The 18,242-nt window shown below is 43.2% G+C and overlaps 1 protein-coding gene across 2 annotated transcripts in view; it reads right to left on the bottom strand.

The window, feature by feature from the left end:
• Positions 1-3,804: 3,804 nt before the first annotated feature.
• TEX264 (testis expressed 264, ER-phagy receptor) overlaps positions 3,805-18,242 on the bottom strand; it is a 175,259-nt gene continuing 160,821 nt past the window's right edge. For both annotated transcript variants that reach the window (XM_081320787.1, XM_081320788.1), the window contains one exon: positions 3,805-7,757. In XM_081320787.1, the coding sequence (XP_081176913.1) occupies positions 7,441-7,757 (317 nt within the window). In that variant the 3' untranslated portion in view covers positions 3,805-7,440. The remainder of the gene's footprint in view (positions 7,758-18,242) is intronic.

The raw sequence follows: 18,242 nt of genomic DNA, 5'->3' as shown, positions 1-18,242 counted from the left end.
AGGAAACTGATTATCTGGACCCGTACCAATCGGGCTTCAGGCCCGGATACAGCACGGAGACGGCATTGGTCGCGCTGGTGAATGATCTCTGGAGGGCTAGGGACAGGGGTTGCTCCTCTGTCCTGGTCCTATTAGATCTCTCAGCGGCTTTCGATACCATCGACCATGGTATCCTGCTGCGGCGTCTCAGGGGGTTGGGAGTGGGAGGCACCGTTTTACGGTGGTTCTCCTCCTACCTCCAGGGCCGCTCGCAGTCGGTGTTGACAGGAGGGCAGAGATCCACCCCGAGGTCTCTCATTTGTGGAGTTCCTCAGGGGTCGGTCCTCTCGCCTCTCCTGTTCAACATCTATATGAAGCCGCTGGGCGAGATCATTCGTGGTTTCGGTGTGGGGTATCACCAGTACGCTGATGATACCCAACTTTTTCTTTCCACCCCGAACCAACCCAGCGATGCCCTCTCCGTGATGTCCTGGTGCCTGGAGGCGGTTCAGGTCTGGATGGGGAGAAACAGGCTTCGTCTCAATCCCGCCAAGACTGAGTGGCTGTGCATATCGGCATCTCGGGTTAACCAAGTTATTCCACCTCTAACGATGGGGGGTGAGGTGTTACCCCCCGTTGATAGGGCTCGCAACCTGGGCGTCCTCCTGGATTCACGGCTCAATTTTGAAGACCACATAGGAGCCGTGACCAGGGGGGCTTTTGCACAGGTTCGCCTGGTGCGCCAGTTGCGTCCCTATCTGGACCGAGACGCCCTACGCACAGTTACTCATGCGCTTGTGACCTCCCGTTTGGACTACTGTAACGCTCTCTACATGGGGCTGCCCTTGAAGACCACTCGGAGGCTTCAACTGGTGCAGAATGCGGCCGCGCGAGTTGTAATGGGGGTCTCCCGATACTCCCATGTAACACCTCTACTCCGCGAGCTGCATTGGCTTCCGGTTGCCCTCCGGGTGAAATTCAAGGTGCTGGTTATTACCTATAAAGCCCTACATGGCCTGGGTCCGGGCTATTTGAGGGAACACCTGCTGCCGGCATCAAACGCCCTTCGCCCAGTGCGCTCCCACAGGGAGGGTCTGCTCAGGGTGCCGCCGGTGAGAGATTGCCGGCGGGTGACACCCAGGGATAGGGCCTTCTCGGTGGGAGCGCCTGCCCTCTGGAACCAGCTGCCGGTGGAGCTGAGGACTGCCCCCGACCTCCGATCATTCCGCCGGGGCCTGAAGACCTGGCTCTTTGAGCTCTCGGGCCCAGGCTGAGGAGAAATTTTTAATTGGGGTTTTAATGTATACAGGGTAATTTAATATTTTTTAATTGGTTTTTTAACTTTTGTATGGTGGATTTTTAATTCCCTGTAAACCGCCCTGAGTCCTCAGGGAATAGGGCGGTATATAAATGTAACTAAATAAATAAATAAATAAATAAATAGATCAGCATTTTCCAACCTTGGAAACTTTTGAGATGTTGCCCGTCTTGGGGGAGGGAATTCTTGGGCCCCCCAAATCTCAAAGTTGCAGAAACACAGGTCTAGATGACTGCTAGTCATCATGATGATAGTATAGCAGTTGCAAGTGAACAAGATCCTGCTGTTACTGTTTTGCTGATATGGAGCATGCACAAAATACGGAGGACAATGGCTTGTTTTTTTATGAGCCACTTTTAATTTTAACAAGGATTTACCCTCCACCCCCACACCTCCCTGTTCACCCAACACCTAGGTATTAATCAGTCTGGCACATAGATCATTTTAAGCCTTGTACATTATACCAAAATAGTGATTAAATATATAACAGAACAAAAATTTTCACTTCAGGACCAAACTAATAAGCAAACCTCTCACAGCTCAGCTTGTATTTTAATAATTAACAAGCCCTAAGCTGTCATTCCATATCGCTTTACAGTGCAAATTGCTGCCTGAAGGATATAAACCTTGGGGTTAAGATCCAGATGCAATACCTCTTCCTGTTTACCTGTTTACATGCAAGTTCTATAGTTTTGCCAGCTGCTTTCTGTTTAGGCAAATTGTCAGATTTGTGGCAATACACTCTGCACATATTTGCTTTGCAATGGAAATTTACAGAATGTAGCCATCCAACCAAGTGCTAGTGAAATGTATTACTTCCCTTAGCAAAAGGTACTTTATACGTTTTAATGGGTGGATTCAGAACTCTAGGCAGCTATATGGTATAATTTTGGTGTGCCGATGAAATAATGCTTCAACAAAGAACATATATGGATGAGAAATAACAATTCAGACCCATTCTTCCTGCCAACAGTTGGTTCAACAGACATGTTGTCATGGAATTATACCCTATCTAGATATAGATGAATTAGTCCTATGTGACAACGATATGGATATGCAGGGAGCTCTCTGCATTTTTCTGTTGAATTAAATGGTTTTATCTAGACATTTAGGTGCAAAAACATGTTGGGATACAGAGGCAGAGAAAAAATGGAATTCTAAAAAAGTAAAGCACAGCAGACAATAGGACTAACCCCACTTTAAGGTGCTTATATTTGAATAAAACTTTTCAATACTCCTAATAATTTTGAGTACATGGACACTAACTAAGCCATAGGAAGAATGTGCTGCATTCTGTATTATCTAAAATCTTGTTCCATGTTCATTTATGTTCAGTTTTCTGGATGCCCAGATTATTCTTACTCAACATCATAACCTTATTAACGAGAGACTTCTATAAGTATCAGCAGGCTTTTAATCAGGTGCTACTGATCTTTCAGATGATAATGAAAATGAGATGCCACAGTAGATAATATTTGTGCTAAAAAAAAGGGGGGGGGAGGAAAAGCTGCATGTCTTCACCTCTGAAATGTCTCAACAGGCAACAATAACATTAGAATAATAGCAGGACATAAGGGACGCGGTGGCTCAGTGGGTTAGGACGCTGAGCTTGTCGATCAGAAGGTCGGCAGTTTGGCGGGTCGAATCCCGAGTGCCGCGTAACAGAGTGAGCGCCTGTTACTCGTCCCAGCTTCTGCCAACCTAGCAGTTCGAAAGCATGTAAAAATGCAAGTAGAAAAATAGGGACCACCACTCCGGTGGGAAGGTAACAGCGTTCCGTGCGCCTTTGGCGTCTAGTCATGCCGGCCACATGACCACGGAGACGTCCTCGGACAAGCGCTGGCTCTTCGGCTTTGAAACGGAGATGAGCACCGGCCCCTAGAGTCGGAAACGACTAGCACACATGTGCGGGGGAACCTTTACCTTTACCTTAATAGCAGGACCTCTTTATCCAGCAGCATCATTTTGTTCAAATATGCTCATTTTGAAGTACCGCATTTTATACCAGTTGTAGATTACTGAGTCTTTTTTTCTGCCATAAGAGCTAGTTGTGCTTAGAGCAAGAGAGATGAAACACTAGTTGTTTTTGAGATGCTTAGATGTACTTCTCGCTATCACATTACCTCCACAAGCACAGCAAGTGTTAAACAGAGAAAGAGAATTGGAGCACAGACTAAGAACATCCTAAAGCTGTCTGCCAGACAAATGCCTGAAACGAACTAACTCCAGTAATGCCCCAAGCAAGCCTAGGAAACACGCAGTCATATGACATAACTCCTGAAGCAGCCTGAAATATATTACCAGATAGATCTTCTTTCTTAATCACTCTAGTTTGGCCCAAGGGATGGTAACCAAGATTTTTAATAATTCTACACTCACACCTGAAATTCTTTGTCTACAAAACGCTAGTCATTCAAGTAATGATCACTAAGCCAAACCCAGTCACTGTATGCAGCACTCCTTTAGCAACCTCCCCCTCCCCCTCCCTCTCCCTCCCCTGGGCCAAAACAGGGAGTGCTGAGAGAAACCTGGAAAAATCTTAATTTCAGTGTCTACCTTAAGAAACCACAACAGTGGGTCAAAGCAAAACTTAGATGGCCAACTCCAAATAAAGGTGATTATGGCTAGAAGCAGTAATTGGCTGGCTTTTCCTGCTCTTGGTTCGTCATGGCAAGCAAGCAATGTGCCAAATTTATCCATCTGATTGATTACGGTGTTATTATTCTCTGACAGTATTAAAGCAGCCAGGACTCTTGTGTTGTCTTGTCTTGTTAAAGTGGAAGAGCCACCCAACACTGAATGAATGGGGAAGTGCCTCTGCCTCTTCAGAATGAGGGTCATTTCTCAGTCTTTGGGAGCCACAGTAATTCATCCCCAGTTCCTCATCCCATCACAGGGCATGCCCAGTGACTTTCTACCTTTCCCTCATGTTTCACAACGTCTTCAAAAAACTCAAAGTGAGTCTTCATATTGCTGGTTAACTTCCAGGGCAAGACAAAACCTTTTCCAAAACTTAACATTACAGAAAAGAATGATGGGAGAGAGAAAAATCATTTATCTGTGCTACCATAAAAAAAGATATGAGAAACCTGTTTTCTTTTGGCATAAGAAAACTGTCCCATGAAACATTGGCACCTGGGCCTCTAAATGGTTCAGGTTAGCAAAGAGAACATTTTGATTCATTAACACAGGGTTGTTTTTTTTAGAAAATACATGAGGGATTTGCTGTTTGAAGTTTTTTATTCTGTTTTTTGATCAGCCTTATTTCCTGCTAGTGAGAAACTGGAAAATCAGAGAAATAGTTTTCTAATTTAGAAATTCCCCTGCTATGGAAGTTGTCCAGATAACTAGTTGTTTTTCTTTCCAGCAGGCTAGTTTCCAGGTGTGCAAAACAGCCTCTATAATCAGAAACAAGGTTTAGTTATTGTATCTGCCTCGAAGATCTTGTCTATGTCTATAAAATATTGCTAACAAATAAACAGCATATTCACCTGTGCTCAAGAAAACAAGGTATGTTTATAGGCACGTGCAGAATTGTGAATTTATATGGCATTACCTGTAAAACACATGCACACGCGTCCCTCACACTTGCAGATTATAAACATGTATGAGTATGCATATTCATACATGGAAACACATATGAGGATGTGTACCGTTTATCCACAAATATGTGAGACAAACATATACACTTCACAACAAAACTAGGAATGTGCAAATTGTTCCAAAGACAGGATGGTTGGAGGAATCTCCTACCCTTTCTCCAAACCAAACTGATTTGGCAACTTCCATAGTGGTCCAGCAGTTTTCCTGGAAGTAGGAAAACTTCCAGTAGTAGGAAGTGGTCTTTCTGGAAGTAAATTTTCTAGAATAAGAAGTGGTTTGAGCATGGCGCTGCTCTGAAGATTTACAACCAGAAAGTTGCTGAACCAACTCTAGAATTAGATGTACATGGTCCAGAGGAATAAAATAAGATGCTGGAGACACAATGTTTGCACATACCTAAATGAAATATTATAATCCAGTAAAATACTTTGATGCTGATATATTGCAGGAAGGAAGGAAGGAAGGAAGGAAGGAAGGAAGGAAGGAAGGAAGGAAGGAAGGAAGGAAGGAAGGAAGGAAGTAAGTTTATCATGTCAAATAAACTCTGGAAATAGACATAGCACACTAATAACTATATGCCACCTCCTCATTTCACTGTACCCATGTAGTGTTTGATATATAGGATACGCAGAAAAATGCAGCAATTGCATAAATGGTGTTGTCTAATGTCTAATTTAGGCTTACTCAGCAGCACAAAAGTATAGCTAGAACTACAGACATGAACAGGCATATAAGCACTAGACATTCAAGCATGTCTGAGGAAATGGGAATGCATAGAAGCCCTGCACTGATGAAGCTAAAATGAGACAGTTGGAAGATTTTCATTCAAATAATTCCACATTATACTCCAAGCTTCTGATGCACAGTATTGATTTGGTTCGTTACATTAAATCAGAATTCGGAGCATATGAATAAAGATTTAAGCATCAGGAAATAAAAAGCTAAATTGGGAACTGAGACTTTAGAGGCAACAACAAAGCACAAAGGAAGGAATCAATTGTGACTGTTTGGGGAGAGGGAACTAAATGGCCTTATGGACCACAAAGCTCAAAAAAGACCATTCTAACACTGGATTCCATTAACTATCCTCCCAGGCTAAGTCAATGCTCCGAGCAAGACAAGTCTGAAGGTGGCTACATTTTGAACTCCTCTGCTACTGTATGGACACAATTCCATTAAGAAAGAGAGTGGGCCATCAATCTCTAATAAGAGGATGCAGGCAAGAGAACCAAGAAGTGCTGAAGAGGAGCAAAATATTTGAATACTTTATCCCTAATACACCGATATTAATATTTTCTTCAACCTGCTGTAGAAGAGCTTTACTAGAGATTCAGGAGAGACAAATTTGGTTCAATACTTCAGAATGCCATCTTTATGGCAAAAATATTGCCAGTGCAAGAAGATAAACATGGTCATGTCATCCTAATGTAAGAGGTGTTTTGGGATCATGTTGGAAGAACTCAACTTCACCAAGTGATAATATATAATAACTTTCAGCTGTGGTTCACATGCTGGCTCAGATTCTCTATGGTTACTATAGTACCCGAGTCTTCTGAACAGCACTGAACAGACTGATCTTTCCCTACATTCAGATACTGCTGCATCACAGTCTTGAAAGCACAGTAGTGGCACAGGCAACTGGGTCATCTACTGGATCATTGGCTTACTTTGCAATTTCTCATTCTCAACCGCCACCTTACTGAGACAGCAGAAAAAGGGCACCATTAATGCTAATAGTGATGGATTTTTCTTTCTGATGGACACTTTCACATAAGAAGCTAGAGAAGGATTTTGGTTCCCAAAGATATTAAATGTAACTACCAAGAACGTGGTTTATTTATATCATGGAAATGAGAGAGAGAGAGAGAGAGAGAGAGAGAGAGAGAGAGAGAGAGAGAGAGAGAGAGAGAGAGAGAGAGAGAGAGAGAGAAATGGCACCAATAATGGAGGGAAATGGAGCACAAACATGTGACTAACTGGGATCACATTAACCTGCACATAATCCATTACCTTTCCAAGGGCACTAATGTATTATAATAAGAATTCATGTGCTGCATTTATGATAAAAAAATCATGTAAGAAAGTCTGCACTATTCTCTTTCAATAATAAGTGCTACAGTTCTTTGGTCTTAATAGATGTAGCACCAAATCAAGTGTGTATATTACAGAAAAGCAGCCAATCGGGGGTCAAACAAGATAAGAGTGCAGGAAGAGCTAAAAAGATGCTAAAACCAGGGATAGTCTATGTAAAAACTTACATTTACTGGTTCAAATAGAACTCACCACTACCACTGCATCCCATCTCACTTTCAATTTCCTATTGCAGCACACCTCCTTAAGTCTGGCTATAAAATGTGATTATATTCAGTGTTCTACTGAATATAATTTCCTCTCCTTTATTACTCTCCAAATATTTGTTTGCAGACAAAAAGTAGCAAGCTCTCAACATGGATCAGTAACCAATTTTTTTTGGCTGGACGGAAAAGAATCAAGAAACAGTTTCTCTTTTCAGTCCCTAAAATGTAAATAAACAGATAACTTTATTCTTCATCCCTTTTTTCTTCTGGGGCAATGGGCTCCCGGGTCCACTTGACTTGGGTGGTGTCTCGGTCTTCTGCAGAACCAAGGTCAGATGGCAGACCTGCCACTCCATCACTATTGCCTTCCATGTCCAATTCTTCAAAGGAGGAACCACTGGCCCCCGATTCACTGTAGCTATGCTCACTGCGATTATCTGCCTCATCTCGACTGTGGCCAGATGCAAAAGGAGATAAGATAGAGGTAGCCACTGAAGTCTCACTGATGTCAGTTGTGGCTTCGAGGCTGACAGAACTTGTCTCACTCATGGTGTCCAGACCTTTATTTGAAATTGAAACAGAAAGTTAATACCCAATGGAGACAATAAAATCAGAAATCATCATTCAGTATCTACAGCAATCATTTACCCTTGCATTTCTCTTGAAGGTAGTTTAAATTCTCCAGTCATTAAGATAAAAACCGTAGAAATCCATTACACTAAAAGGCCTCTATTGTGTCTTCAGTCTCCACTATAAGAACTTGGGGAAATGTTACATCGCTGTTCCACAAGCTACATTGGTTGCCAATTTGCTTCTGTGCCCAGTTCAACGTATAGGTTATCACCTATAAAGCCATTCATGGCATGGGTCCAGGTTATCTGAGGGACCAGCTCATTCCAATGGGATGAGCTTGTCCCACCCATGCTGGCAGAAGAGGCATGCTGCAGACTCCCATCATTTAAGAAATTCCAGCTATGTCCTATGGTTCTTTATTGATTTGACTTGGTTGCCGCCTATCTCACCCAGATTACCTTTTGAAATAGGGAGAAGAATCTTTTCTGCCATGGTGCCTGCCCTCTGGAATGTCTCTTCCCGCCCCGCCGCCCCCTCGGGGCCAGGTGAGATCATTACTCTCCCTTCTGGCCTTACAAAAGGGCTTGAAAACCTGTTCTTGACAACTGATCTGCAGCCTCAATAGGAGAGTGGCATCTTGATGGTGGTTAATGGATTAGTCAGACCCCATCTCCTCTCCATATGCCCTTTGCTTCATTCCTTTTGATCATGATTAACTGAATTTTAAATGTATGCCTCTCATTTATTGTTTTCATGTATTTTAATTTTTTATTTGTTTATTTTTAATATGGTATTTTAATTGCATGACGTTAAGACACCTAGAGTTGCCTCAGCGAGATGGACATTATAGAAGTGTAATAATAAATAATAAAATAAATATAAGTAGCAAAACCTCAAACCTTGTGTCATCATTTTATTTAATTCTTATATAAAATGAAAACATTTCTGGGATCACTTCCTATGAACTTACAACTCTTAAACTCAGAATTCTCACTGGATCTATAAGCACAAACCTAAAGATAATCATTCTGGGGGAACTGTAGTTATCAAAAATGATATAATTTTCAGCCAGATATGTGGATGTCAAGATGCTTGATATTCCCCCAAATTGACAAATATATATTTACATAAAACTTTTTAAAAATATGAAGAACAGAATACGATTGAAGCCATAGATCTAGAAGAAGATAGGTGCAATTATCGTCTTATGTATTCATACTCAAAAGGCAGACAACCAAAGCAGGGGTATCAAACTGCCGGCCTGCGGGCCGATTACATCATGTGGAGGCCGTGCCCACCCCAGCTCTGGCAATGCAAAATAAGTCGTGATATATCATGACATGGTTCCCCATACTGTCATGTTAGGATTACTAACTTTAATTGCACCTTATCCTGGAAATCAACTTCTTCCCAAGAAGTATAATGTGTGTGTGTGTGTCCATATTCTTTCCCCCCCGAGTAAAAATATTTTTAATAAATATTAATTAATAATAATAATAGAGTTGGAAGGGACCTTGGAGGTCCAACCCCCTGCTCAGGCAGGAAACAATATACCATTTCAGACAAATAGTTGTTAATGCAATTAAAATACATTGTCCACAAAAATAAACCACATAATTCATAAACTTGATTGATTCTACCTTTGTATCTACCAACTATTCTCTCTTACGCATAGAGATGGACACAATTACACAGACACTAATTATTTTAATGTGTTTCATTGATGACTAATTGAACACAGCCAGATAGATTTTTTGAGAGCAATACTTTTGTTTTTCAACTTACCAATCTAGTTTATAGTATGATGTTTTTGATGGTTCCCCCGCTAATTACTAATTGGGTTTGAGGCTATGTAGGTTTTAGGTGAATTAAGGTTAACTGAATGCTGCCACGTATTTAACATAGACAATATAAAAAGGGATATTATTTTTTGAATAATGCAGATTTAGCAGTGTGCTGCAGCTGCCAAAAAAGCCAACACAGTGCTAGGCTGCATTAACAGAGGGACAGAATCAAGATCATGTGACGTGTTAATACCACTTTACAATGCCTTGGTAATACTGGATCCAGTTTTGGTCACCACGATGTAAAAAAGATGTTGAGACTCTAGTAAGAGTTCAGAGAAGAGCAAAAAAGATGATTAGGGGACTGGAGGCTAAAACATATAAGGAACGATTGCTAGAATTGAATATGGCTAGTTTAATGAAGAGAAGGACTAGGGGTGACATAATAGCAGTGGTCCAATATCCCAGGGGTTGCCACAAAGAAGAGGGAGTCAAGCTATTCTCCAAAGCACCTGAAGGCAAGACAAGAAGCAACGGATGGAAATTAACCAAGAAGCAACCTAGAACTAAGGAGAAATTTTCTGACAGTTAGAAAAATTAATCAGTGGAACAACTTGCCTCCAGAAGTTGTGAATGCTCCAACACTGAAAGTTTTAAAGAAGAGACTGGACAGCCATTTGTCTGAAACAGTATAGGGGTTCCTGCCTGAGCAGGGGGTTGGACTAGATGACCTCCAAGGTCCCTTCCAACATCATCATCATCAACAATACTACTACTACTACTACTACTACTACTATTAGTCCAACACAGCAAATAAGGACTACTACCAAGAGAATAAAAGACTAAAGTCAAGTGTGGTAATGAAAGAATGAAGGGAAAAAACACAGTGGTACCCACTTCCCTTAGTGCCCTAATCACATACTTATTTTGCACAATGGTTAATCTAGGGCTAGGGTTAATCTATCCGCTGGAAATGAAGGCTGCGAATTCTAGTTTTCCTCTAGGTATGAAAGCCAGATGGGTAGCTTCAGATCAGATGCTCAACCTCGGCTCAAGCCACCTCACAGGGTTGTTGTGGAAAAAACAGGAGATGGGAGCATTAAGTATTTAGGCTGCCTTGAGTCGATCAAAATTAAAGGCAGGATATAAATCTAATAAATAAATACATTAAGGTTTAGGAAATTCAAGGATTTACCTAATCTCTATTGAGAAAAAATGAGGTGTTAATTACATTTAATTAATTACATTTAATAATATAATGCTCTCATCAAAAATAAGACACAATACAAACATGTCCTTTAGCATTAAAACTTCTGCTCACTGTTCCAACCTAAAGATGTTTATCCAAGACTGGCCTGATAGTAAATTCAAATTTTGTTGTGCTCCATGCTTGAAATGTAAAAAAATGTTATTTGTCAGGCTCTATATCTTGGTTATGATATCTCCAATTGTCAATCTAACCCCAGACACCATATTTGGCTCACCGAAATTTTTCTGTTTCAGAGCAAGCGTCAATAGTGGAATACATTTTAATTGCCCACCGCTGGAAATTTTCTCAAGGAAGTCTCTTTGATTTATTTGAAGACCTAACAAAATCCTGTTAGATACACAAAGGAATAAGACAGGGATGACCACTGTCTCCTCTCTTGTTTATTTTGGTCCCTGAAATACTGAATAGAGATATAAAATGAGAGGACTGTGGGAGTAAAGATTTAAACAGCAAGTTATAAGTTAAGGGCTTTTGCAGATAACTTGGTGGTAGAAAATCCTTTGAACAGAATTGAAATAATAATTGAAATAATAATAATAGTAAAATTGAAAGAATTTGGTACATTAGCAGGTTTCAAATTAATAAACAGAAGACAATATTAACAAAAATATTAACAAAAATACAAGAACAGAAGCTCAAACAGAATGAATAAAATGGTTGTCAAGACAGAGAAGAAGAACATGGAATGAAATTAGAAAAAAGCCATGTTAAGATAGGAGAAACTACAAACATCATTACTGGGGAGAATTTCTGTGACCAAAATGAAAGTCTTGCTTAGAATGATGTTTTTGGTTTGGACAAAATACTTGTTTTGACAACTGATGCATCATTTAATCAGTGGCAGAAGAATATATCTAAATTTGCATGACAGAAGAAAAAACATGAGTTAAAGATAAGGTTTTACATGGTGCAAAGAAAAAAGGATTGAATCTACCTGATTTGAAATTTTATTATGCAGGTTGCTATTTGGTTTGGATGACAAAATGGGTGCGGCAGAGAAATAGAAAGCTCTTGGAATCAGAAGGACATGGCCTGAGATTTGGGTGGCATGGATCTTTGTGGTACAAGGTCAAGGTTAACATGCATTTTAAAAATCATTATGTTAGGCATGCCATATTGAGAATATGGAATAGGCACAAACCCAAGGTGGGCCCAAATCACTTTTGCGGTTCTCAGTAAGCAAGAAATAAGCAAGAAATTACAAGCAAGAAATAATAAGCAAACACAAATCACTTATTCTGAGATATTAGAACTTGTCAAGGAGAATGCCAGATAAAATCAAGAGAAGTGGTGGCAGAGGAACATAGTTGTCAATTATTCTCTTATTTACAGTTATTAGAAACATTTAAAGTAGAAAAAAGAGTTTCTGGTTTTGAGCCTTTTAAGACTGGATTTGAAATGGAAATATGTACAAAGGGTGAACATGTAATTGCTAAAACGTATAAACGTTTATTGAAATTTGAAATAGAAGAACAAGTAAAAATTGGATTAAAATGTTGGTTATAAAATATAGCCAGAACAGTGGGAATATACCATATATGCAGTGTTGGATTCAGCCAGTTCGCACCAGTTCAGCAGAACCGGTAGCTAATTTTTTGTTGCCCAGGCCTAGAACGGACTTCCGGAAGCAGCATCCACACAGAGAACTGGTTGTTCACATACGTATATACTTGAGTATAAGCCGACTCGAATATAAGCCGAGACCCCTAATTTTACCCCCAAAAAATGGAAAAAGTTAGTGACTCGAGTATAAGCCGAGGCTGGGAAATGCAGCAGCTCACCTTATGCTCCTCTCCAGAGATCTTCCCTCAGCAGCGGCCGGCAAAGTAGCTCGCACGCGAAACAAGCCTGGCAGAGGAGCCGGAGCGGCGAGCAGAGGCGCCCGGCCCAGATCCTGCAAGGCCCGGCCGAGACGCGCCCCCAGCAGCGGAGCTGCTCCAGCTCCTCTGCCGGGCTTGTTTTGCATGTGAGCTACTTTGCCTGACGCTGCTGGGGTCGCGTCTCGGCCGGGGCCTTGCAGGATCCGGCCCGGGCGCCTCTGCTCGCCCTCAGCAGCACCTGGCCCGGAAACACATGCGAAACAAGCCCGGCAGAGGAGCCGGAGCGGCGAGCAAAGACGCCTGCCCGGATCCTGCAAGGCCCCGGCCGAGACGCACCCCCAGCAACGGAGCCGCTCCGGCTCCTTTGCCGGGCTTGTTTTGCATGTGAGCTACTTTGCCTGACGCTGAGAAGACCCGCTTGGGCACTCGGGTTGGTGTCAGTCTCCGCAGGCCCTTCTTGTTTCCAGGAACGTCAAGCGCGCTTGGCTCCCCACCCCCACGGCAGGGCAGGGCAGGGCAGGGCAGAGACTTGCTCGCCCTTCTGACGGCCCTGAAGAGAAACGAAGGGCTTGCAAACTCCCCGCGAGAAGCTGGGCGAAGTGCGCGGCTGGGCGAGTGTGTGCCTGCGCGCGTATTTACGAAAGAAACGCTCCGAGAGTTCTTCTTTCTCCGCCCCCTTGGGGGGAACTCTAGCGACTGCTGTAGCCGCGCTTCTCTTCTCGGCTCCGAAAATAGGGATTTCTACTCTCTCTCTCTCTCTCTCTCTCCCCTCCCCACCCCGCATTCTCCTGCCTCTTCGATTGCGACAATAAAAGGGCGAAGGGTGCGCTGGTTTCTTCCTCCTTCCTCCCCCCCTCCCCTCCCCTCCCCGATTGTCAGGTGTGGCTTCGACTTTAGTTTTTGCCTACGGTGCTAGGGAGTTGCCAGTGGTGGGATCGTTTTCGGAGTTGCGTGCTTGGCCCAGAGGTGCAAACAAAATGTTTGGAAAAAGGGGCGTGATGTGGGGTGGGGTGGGGTGGAGGAAGCAGTTTGCGAAGCAGCCGAAATGGGGGTATATAGAGGATGGGAGGTTCCCACCGAGAGAGCCAGCAGAGTTGTTGTCGAAGCGCGTCACACGCCTTTCCAACCACCAGAGAAGGGAGGAATAAGAAAGAAACACACACACACACCAGGAAATCGAGAGCGCAGCCTTAAGTTAAAGGTGGCGGACGGGCCCGAGAAAAAAGGCTGCAAAACTCCAATCTTTTAAAGCGTGCGGTGTTGTTGTGTTCCCCCGAAAGTGAACGGCAGCTTTCCGTACTAGTGTATTTGTACTGCCGCGAGTGACAACTGACAAAGCTTGCCGGTGTGATCTTGATTTTGGAACTGATGAAGTCTGTTAACTAATTGATTGGCACTCCGGTCGCTCATCGCCGTGAAACTAGACCTTGTTTTTGGTGTTTTTTTTTGTACTTTGGGCTGATCAAATGGAATAAATGGAATAAATAAAAACACTGGCATGTCAATTAGAATAGAATAGAGCTGAAAGGGACCTTGGAGATCTTCTAGTGCAGCCCACTGCTCAAGCAGGAGGACCTATACCAAGGGTAGGCAACCTCGGCTCTTTTGTGACTTATGGACTTCAACTCCCAGAATTCCTGAGCCAGCATGGCTGGCTCAGGAATTCTGGGAGTTGAAGTCCATGAGTCATAAAAGAGCCGAGGTTGCCTACCCCTGACCTATACCATCTCAGACAAGTGACTGTCTAGCTTCTTCTTAAAAATCTCCAGTGATGGAGTGCCCATGATTTCTGGAGGCAAGCTGTTCCACTGGTTAATTGTCCTCAGTGTCAGGAAGTTTCTCCTTAATTCCAGATGGCTTCTCTCTCTGATCAGTTTCCAAACATTGTTTCTTGTCCTGCCCTCTGGTGCTTTGGTGAATAACATGACCCCCTCTTTTTTGTGGCAGCCCCTCTAGAAAGAGTACAGAGAAGAGCAACAAAGATGATTAGGGGACTGGAGGCTAAAACATATAAGAAACGATTGCTGGAATTGGGTATGTCTAGTTTAATGAAGAGAAGGAAAATCTTTCAGCCAGTTTGATCCAGTGGTTAATTCTACCCGGAACAAGCAAACGCTGAAGAAAAAACGCTGTCGACCCCGGCATCTTTTGCGGGGATTTCCCATTTCCCGTTGCGAAACCAGCCGAGCCCAAGTCCACCCTTTCTTTTTTTTCCACGGCACGCTCGGTGCCTTTCCCACGATCGTGTCTCCTTCAGATCTTACGCAAGCTTCCTCGATTTCCTGGTGTGTGTGTGTGTGTGTGTGTGTGTGTGTGTTTCTTTCTTATTCCTCCCTTCTCTGGTGGTTGGAAAGGCGTGTGACGCGCTTCAACAACAACTCTGCTGGCTCTCTCGGTGGGAACCTCCCATCCTCTATATACCCCCATTTCGGCTGCTTCGCAAACTGCTTCCTCCACCCCACCCCACCCCACCTCACCCCTCCCCGCAAAATATGCCGGGGTCGACAGCGTTTTTTCTACCCGGAACAAGCAAACACGCAGGCAACCCTGCACTATTCAGCTCAGTGAAGTCACGCTTGGTTAAAAAACAGATTTAATAATAATAATAATAAGAAGAAGTTGGGCTGATCAAATGTTTCAATAATGACTGAAGGAGAGCTGCTTGTACCTTGGTCTTTGTGCTGGTGTCTTGACATGCCAGTGTTTTTATTTATTCCATTTATTCCATTTGATCAGCCCAAAGTACAAAAAAAACCCCAAAAACAAGGTCTAGTTTCACGGCGATGAGCGACCGGAGTGCCAATCAATTAGTTAACAGACTTCATCAGTTCCAAAATCAAGATCACACCGGCAAGCTTTGTCAGTTGTCACTCGCAGCAGTACAAATACACTAGTACGGAAAACTGCCGTTCACTTTCGGGGGGAGGAAAAAAAAACACAACAACACCGCACGCTTTAAAAGATTGGAGTTTTGCAGCCTTTTTTCTCGGGCCCATCCGCCACCTTTAACTTAAGGCTGCGCTCTCGATTTCCTGGTGTGTGTGTGTGTGTGTGTGTGTGTTTCTTTCTTATTCCTCCCTTCTCTGGTGGTTGGAAAGGCGTGTGACGCGCTTTGACAACAACTCTGCTGGCTCTCTCGGTGGGAACCTCCCATCCTCTATATACCCCCATTTCGGCTGCTTCGCAAACTGCTTCCTCCACCCCACCCCACCCCACCTCACCCCCCTTTTTCCAAACATTTTGTTTGCACCTCTGGGCCAAGCACGCAACTCCGAAAACGATCCCACCACTGGCAACTCCCTAGCACCGTAGGCAAAAACTAAAGTCGAAGCCACACCTGACAATCGGGGAGGGGAGGGGAGGGGGGGAGGAAGGAGGAAGAAACCAGCGCACCCTTCGCCCTTTTATTGTCGCAATCGAAGAGGCAGGAGAATGCGGGGTGGGGAGGGGAGAGAGAGAGAGAGAGAGAGTAGAAATCCCTATTTTCGGAGCCGAGAAGAGAAGCGCGGCTACAGCAGTCGCTAGAGTTCCCCCCAAGGGGGCGGAGAAAGAAGAACTCTTGGAGCGTTTCTTTCGTAAATACGCGCGCAGGCACACACTCGCCCAGCCGCGCACTTCGCCCAGCTTCTCGCGGGGAGTTTGCAAGCCCTTCGTTTCTCTTCAGGGCCGTCAGAAGGGCAAGTCTCTGCCCTGCCCTGCCCTGCCGTGGGGGTGGGGAGCCAAGCGCGCTTGACGTTCCTGGAAACGAGAAGGGCCTGCGGAGACTGACACCAACCCGAGTGCCCAAGCGGGTCTTCTCAGCGTCAGGCAAAGTAGCTCACATGCAAAACAAGCCCGGCAGAGGAGCCGGAGCGGCTCCGCTGCTGGGGGCGCGTCTCGGCCGGGCCTTGCAGGATCTGGGCCGGGCGCCTCTGCTCGCCGCTCCGGCTCCTCTGCCGGGCTTGTTTCGCATGTGATTCCGGGCCAGGTGCTGCTGAGGGTGAGCAGAGGCGCCCGGGCGACCCCAGCAGCGTCAGGCAAAGTAGCTCGGCCGTGCGCAAGTCCTCGGTAAGTTCTTTTTTTTTTGTTCACTGGAGTATAAGCCGAAGTGGATTTTTTCAGCCCAAAAAGTGGGCTGAAAAATTCGGCTTATACTCAAGTATATACGGTATTTGAATCCCACCACTGCATATGTGGCTGAATTATTGTATGCATAAATATGAAAAGATTCATTATTACCCACAATGGAGGAATACCGGTAGTTGGTGAAAATGATGAAACTTGCTGAACTGACTAAATTGATATTTTTGATCAGAGAAAAGACATCTACATTTATTGCTAATTGGAAACTCCTCACAGATTATTTGTGTGAGACAGCAAGAAGTGAACTTTTTATGGTTTTTATGATTAAAGGATAAATTATAGAAAGAAGATAGTTATGTTATAACCATAGAGTAAGATGTAAATTTATAGTTATATTTGGTGCAAAGAAGATTGGGAGCTATTTCCTTGTATCTTTTTCTTTTCTTTTTACTTTTTTCCCCTTTCCTGCAGTTTCTCTTTAATTTCTTACTTTTTCTTTTCTTTTTCTTAGTTTACATTACCTTATATTAGTTTTTAATCTTCTCTTTTAAAAACAGATAGATAGATAGATAGATAAATGGAATTCCACCCAAAATGGCACAAGAGAAAATGGTTAGACATGCATTCTACATCTAATCTAAAAGAATTAAAAGATTTATGTTAAACACCAAAGACCAAACAAAGTGTGAATTTCCTCCATAACAGTAACAAATATTCCCTAAAGAAACAATCTAAAACCCAAACATGACTGAAAAGAGGACATGGGTGAAAAATTTTCTTTTGACATGGTTAAGCAATTCCTGAACTGTAAGGTGGAAAACTTCCATTGAATGTATCTTTGATCTACATGAAAGGAATTGTATCTACCTCATATTGGAAAAAATAAGTTACAGGCTTACCCTGCAGGGATATCAAAATATTTTCAAGCATCCCTTGCATACTAATATTTTAGTATCCACCTGTTCAGGTCTTCTTCAAAATAGCTCTCATCTTCTGAAAAAGAAGGAGCACTTTATTTTTGTTCCTTATGGTATGTATTGTAGCTCTTGGCAGATTTGACATGGGAATCCAGTAATAAATAAATAAACAGGGACAGAATACTTCATTAGAACAATTTGTTTTCTGAAAACAATGCAGTGTTTAGACACATGCTGGAGAAATATGACCTTCACAGATGAACACTCTTAGATTTAGAAACTACCCATCGTTAATATATATAAATGAACTAGACAACTTATGATCTATTGAGTCATCTTTTTTTTTAAATGTATAATATAGGCTACCGCCATTACTCCTCCCCTAACAACCCACAGCAGACTCTAAATGAAGCCTTCTCCTCCTCCTCCGATCTACAGAACTGTATGCCACTTTGCTGGGGGAAGAAGGTACAAAAGGAATTGTAGACCACAAGGAAAACTGCAGCCCCTCTCCATTCCAACATGTCTCCAAAAGCCCCTCCCTTCGGAGAGAAAGAGGCCTTACCTGTCAACTGCTGCTGTCCCCCAGCCAGTCCTACCTCATAGCAGGTATCCAAGT

Source organism: Vipera berus (genome assembly GCF_964194415.1).
Source record: "Vipera berus genome assembly, chromosome: 2".
In the NCBI taxonomy this organism is placed as follows: Eukaryota; Metazoa; Chordata; class Lepidosauria; order Squamata; family Viperidae; genus Vipera; species Vipera berus.
Note: the sequence above shows the minus strand (reverse complement) of the source record. Positions and strands in the feature narration are given on the sequence as shown.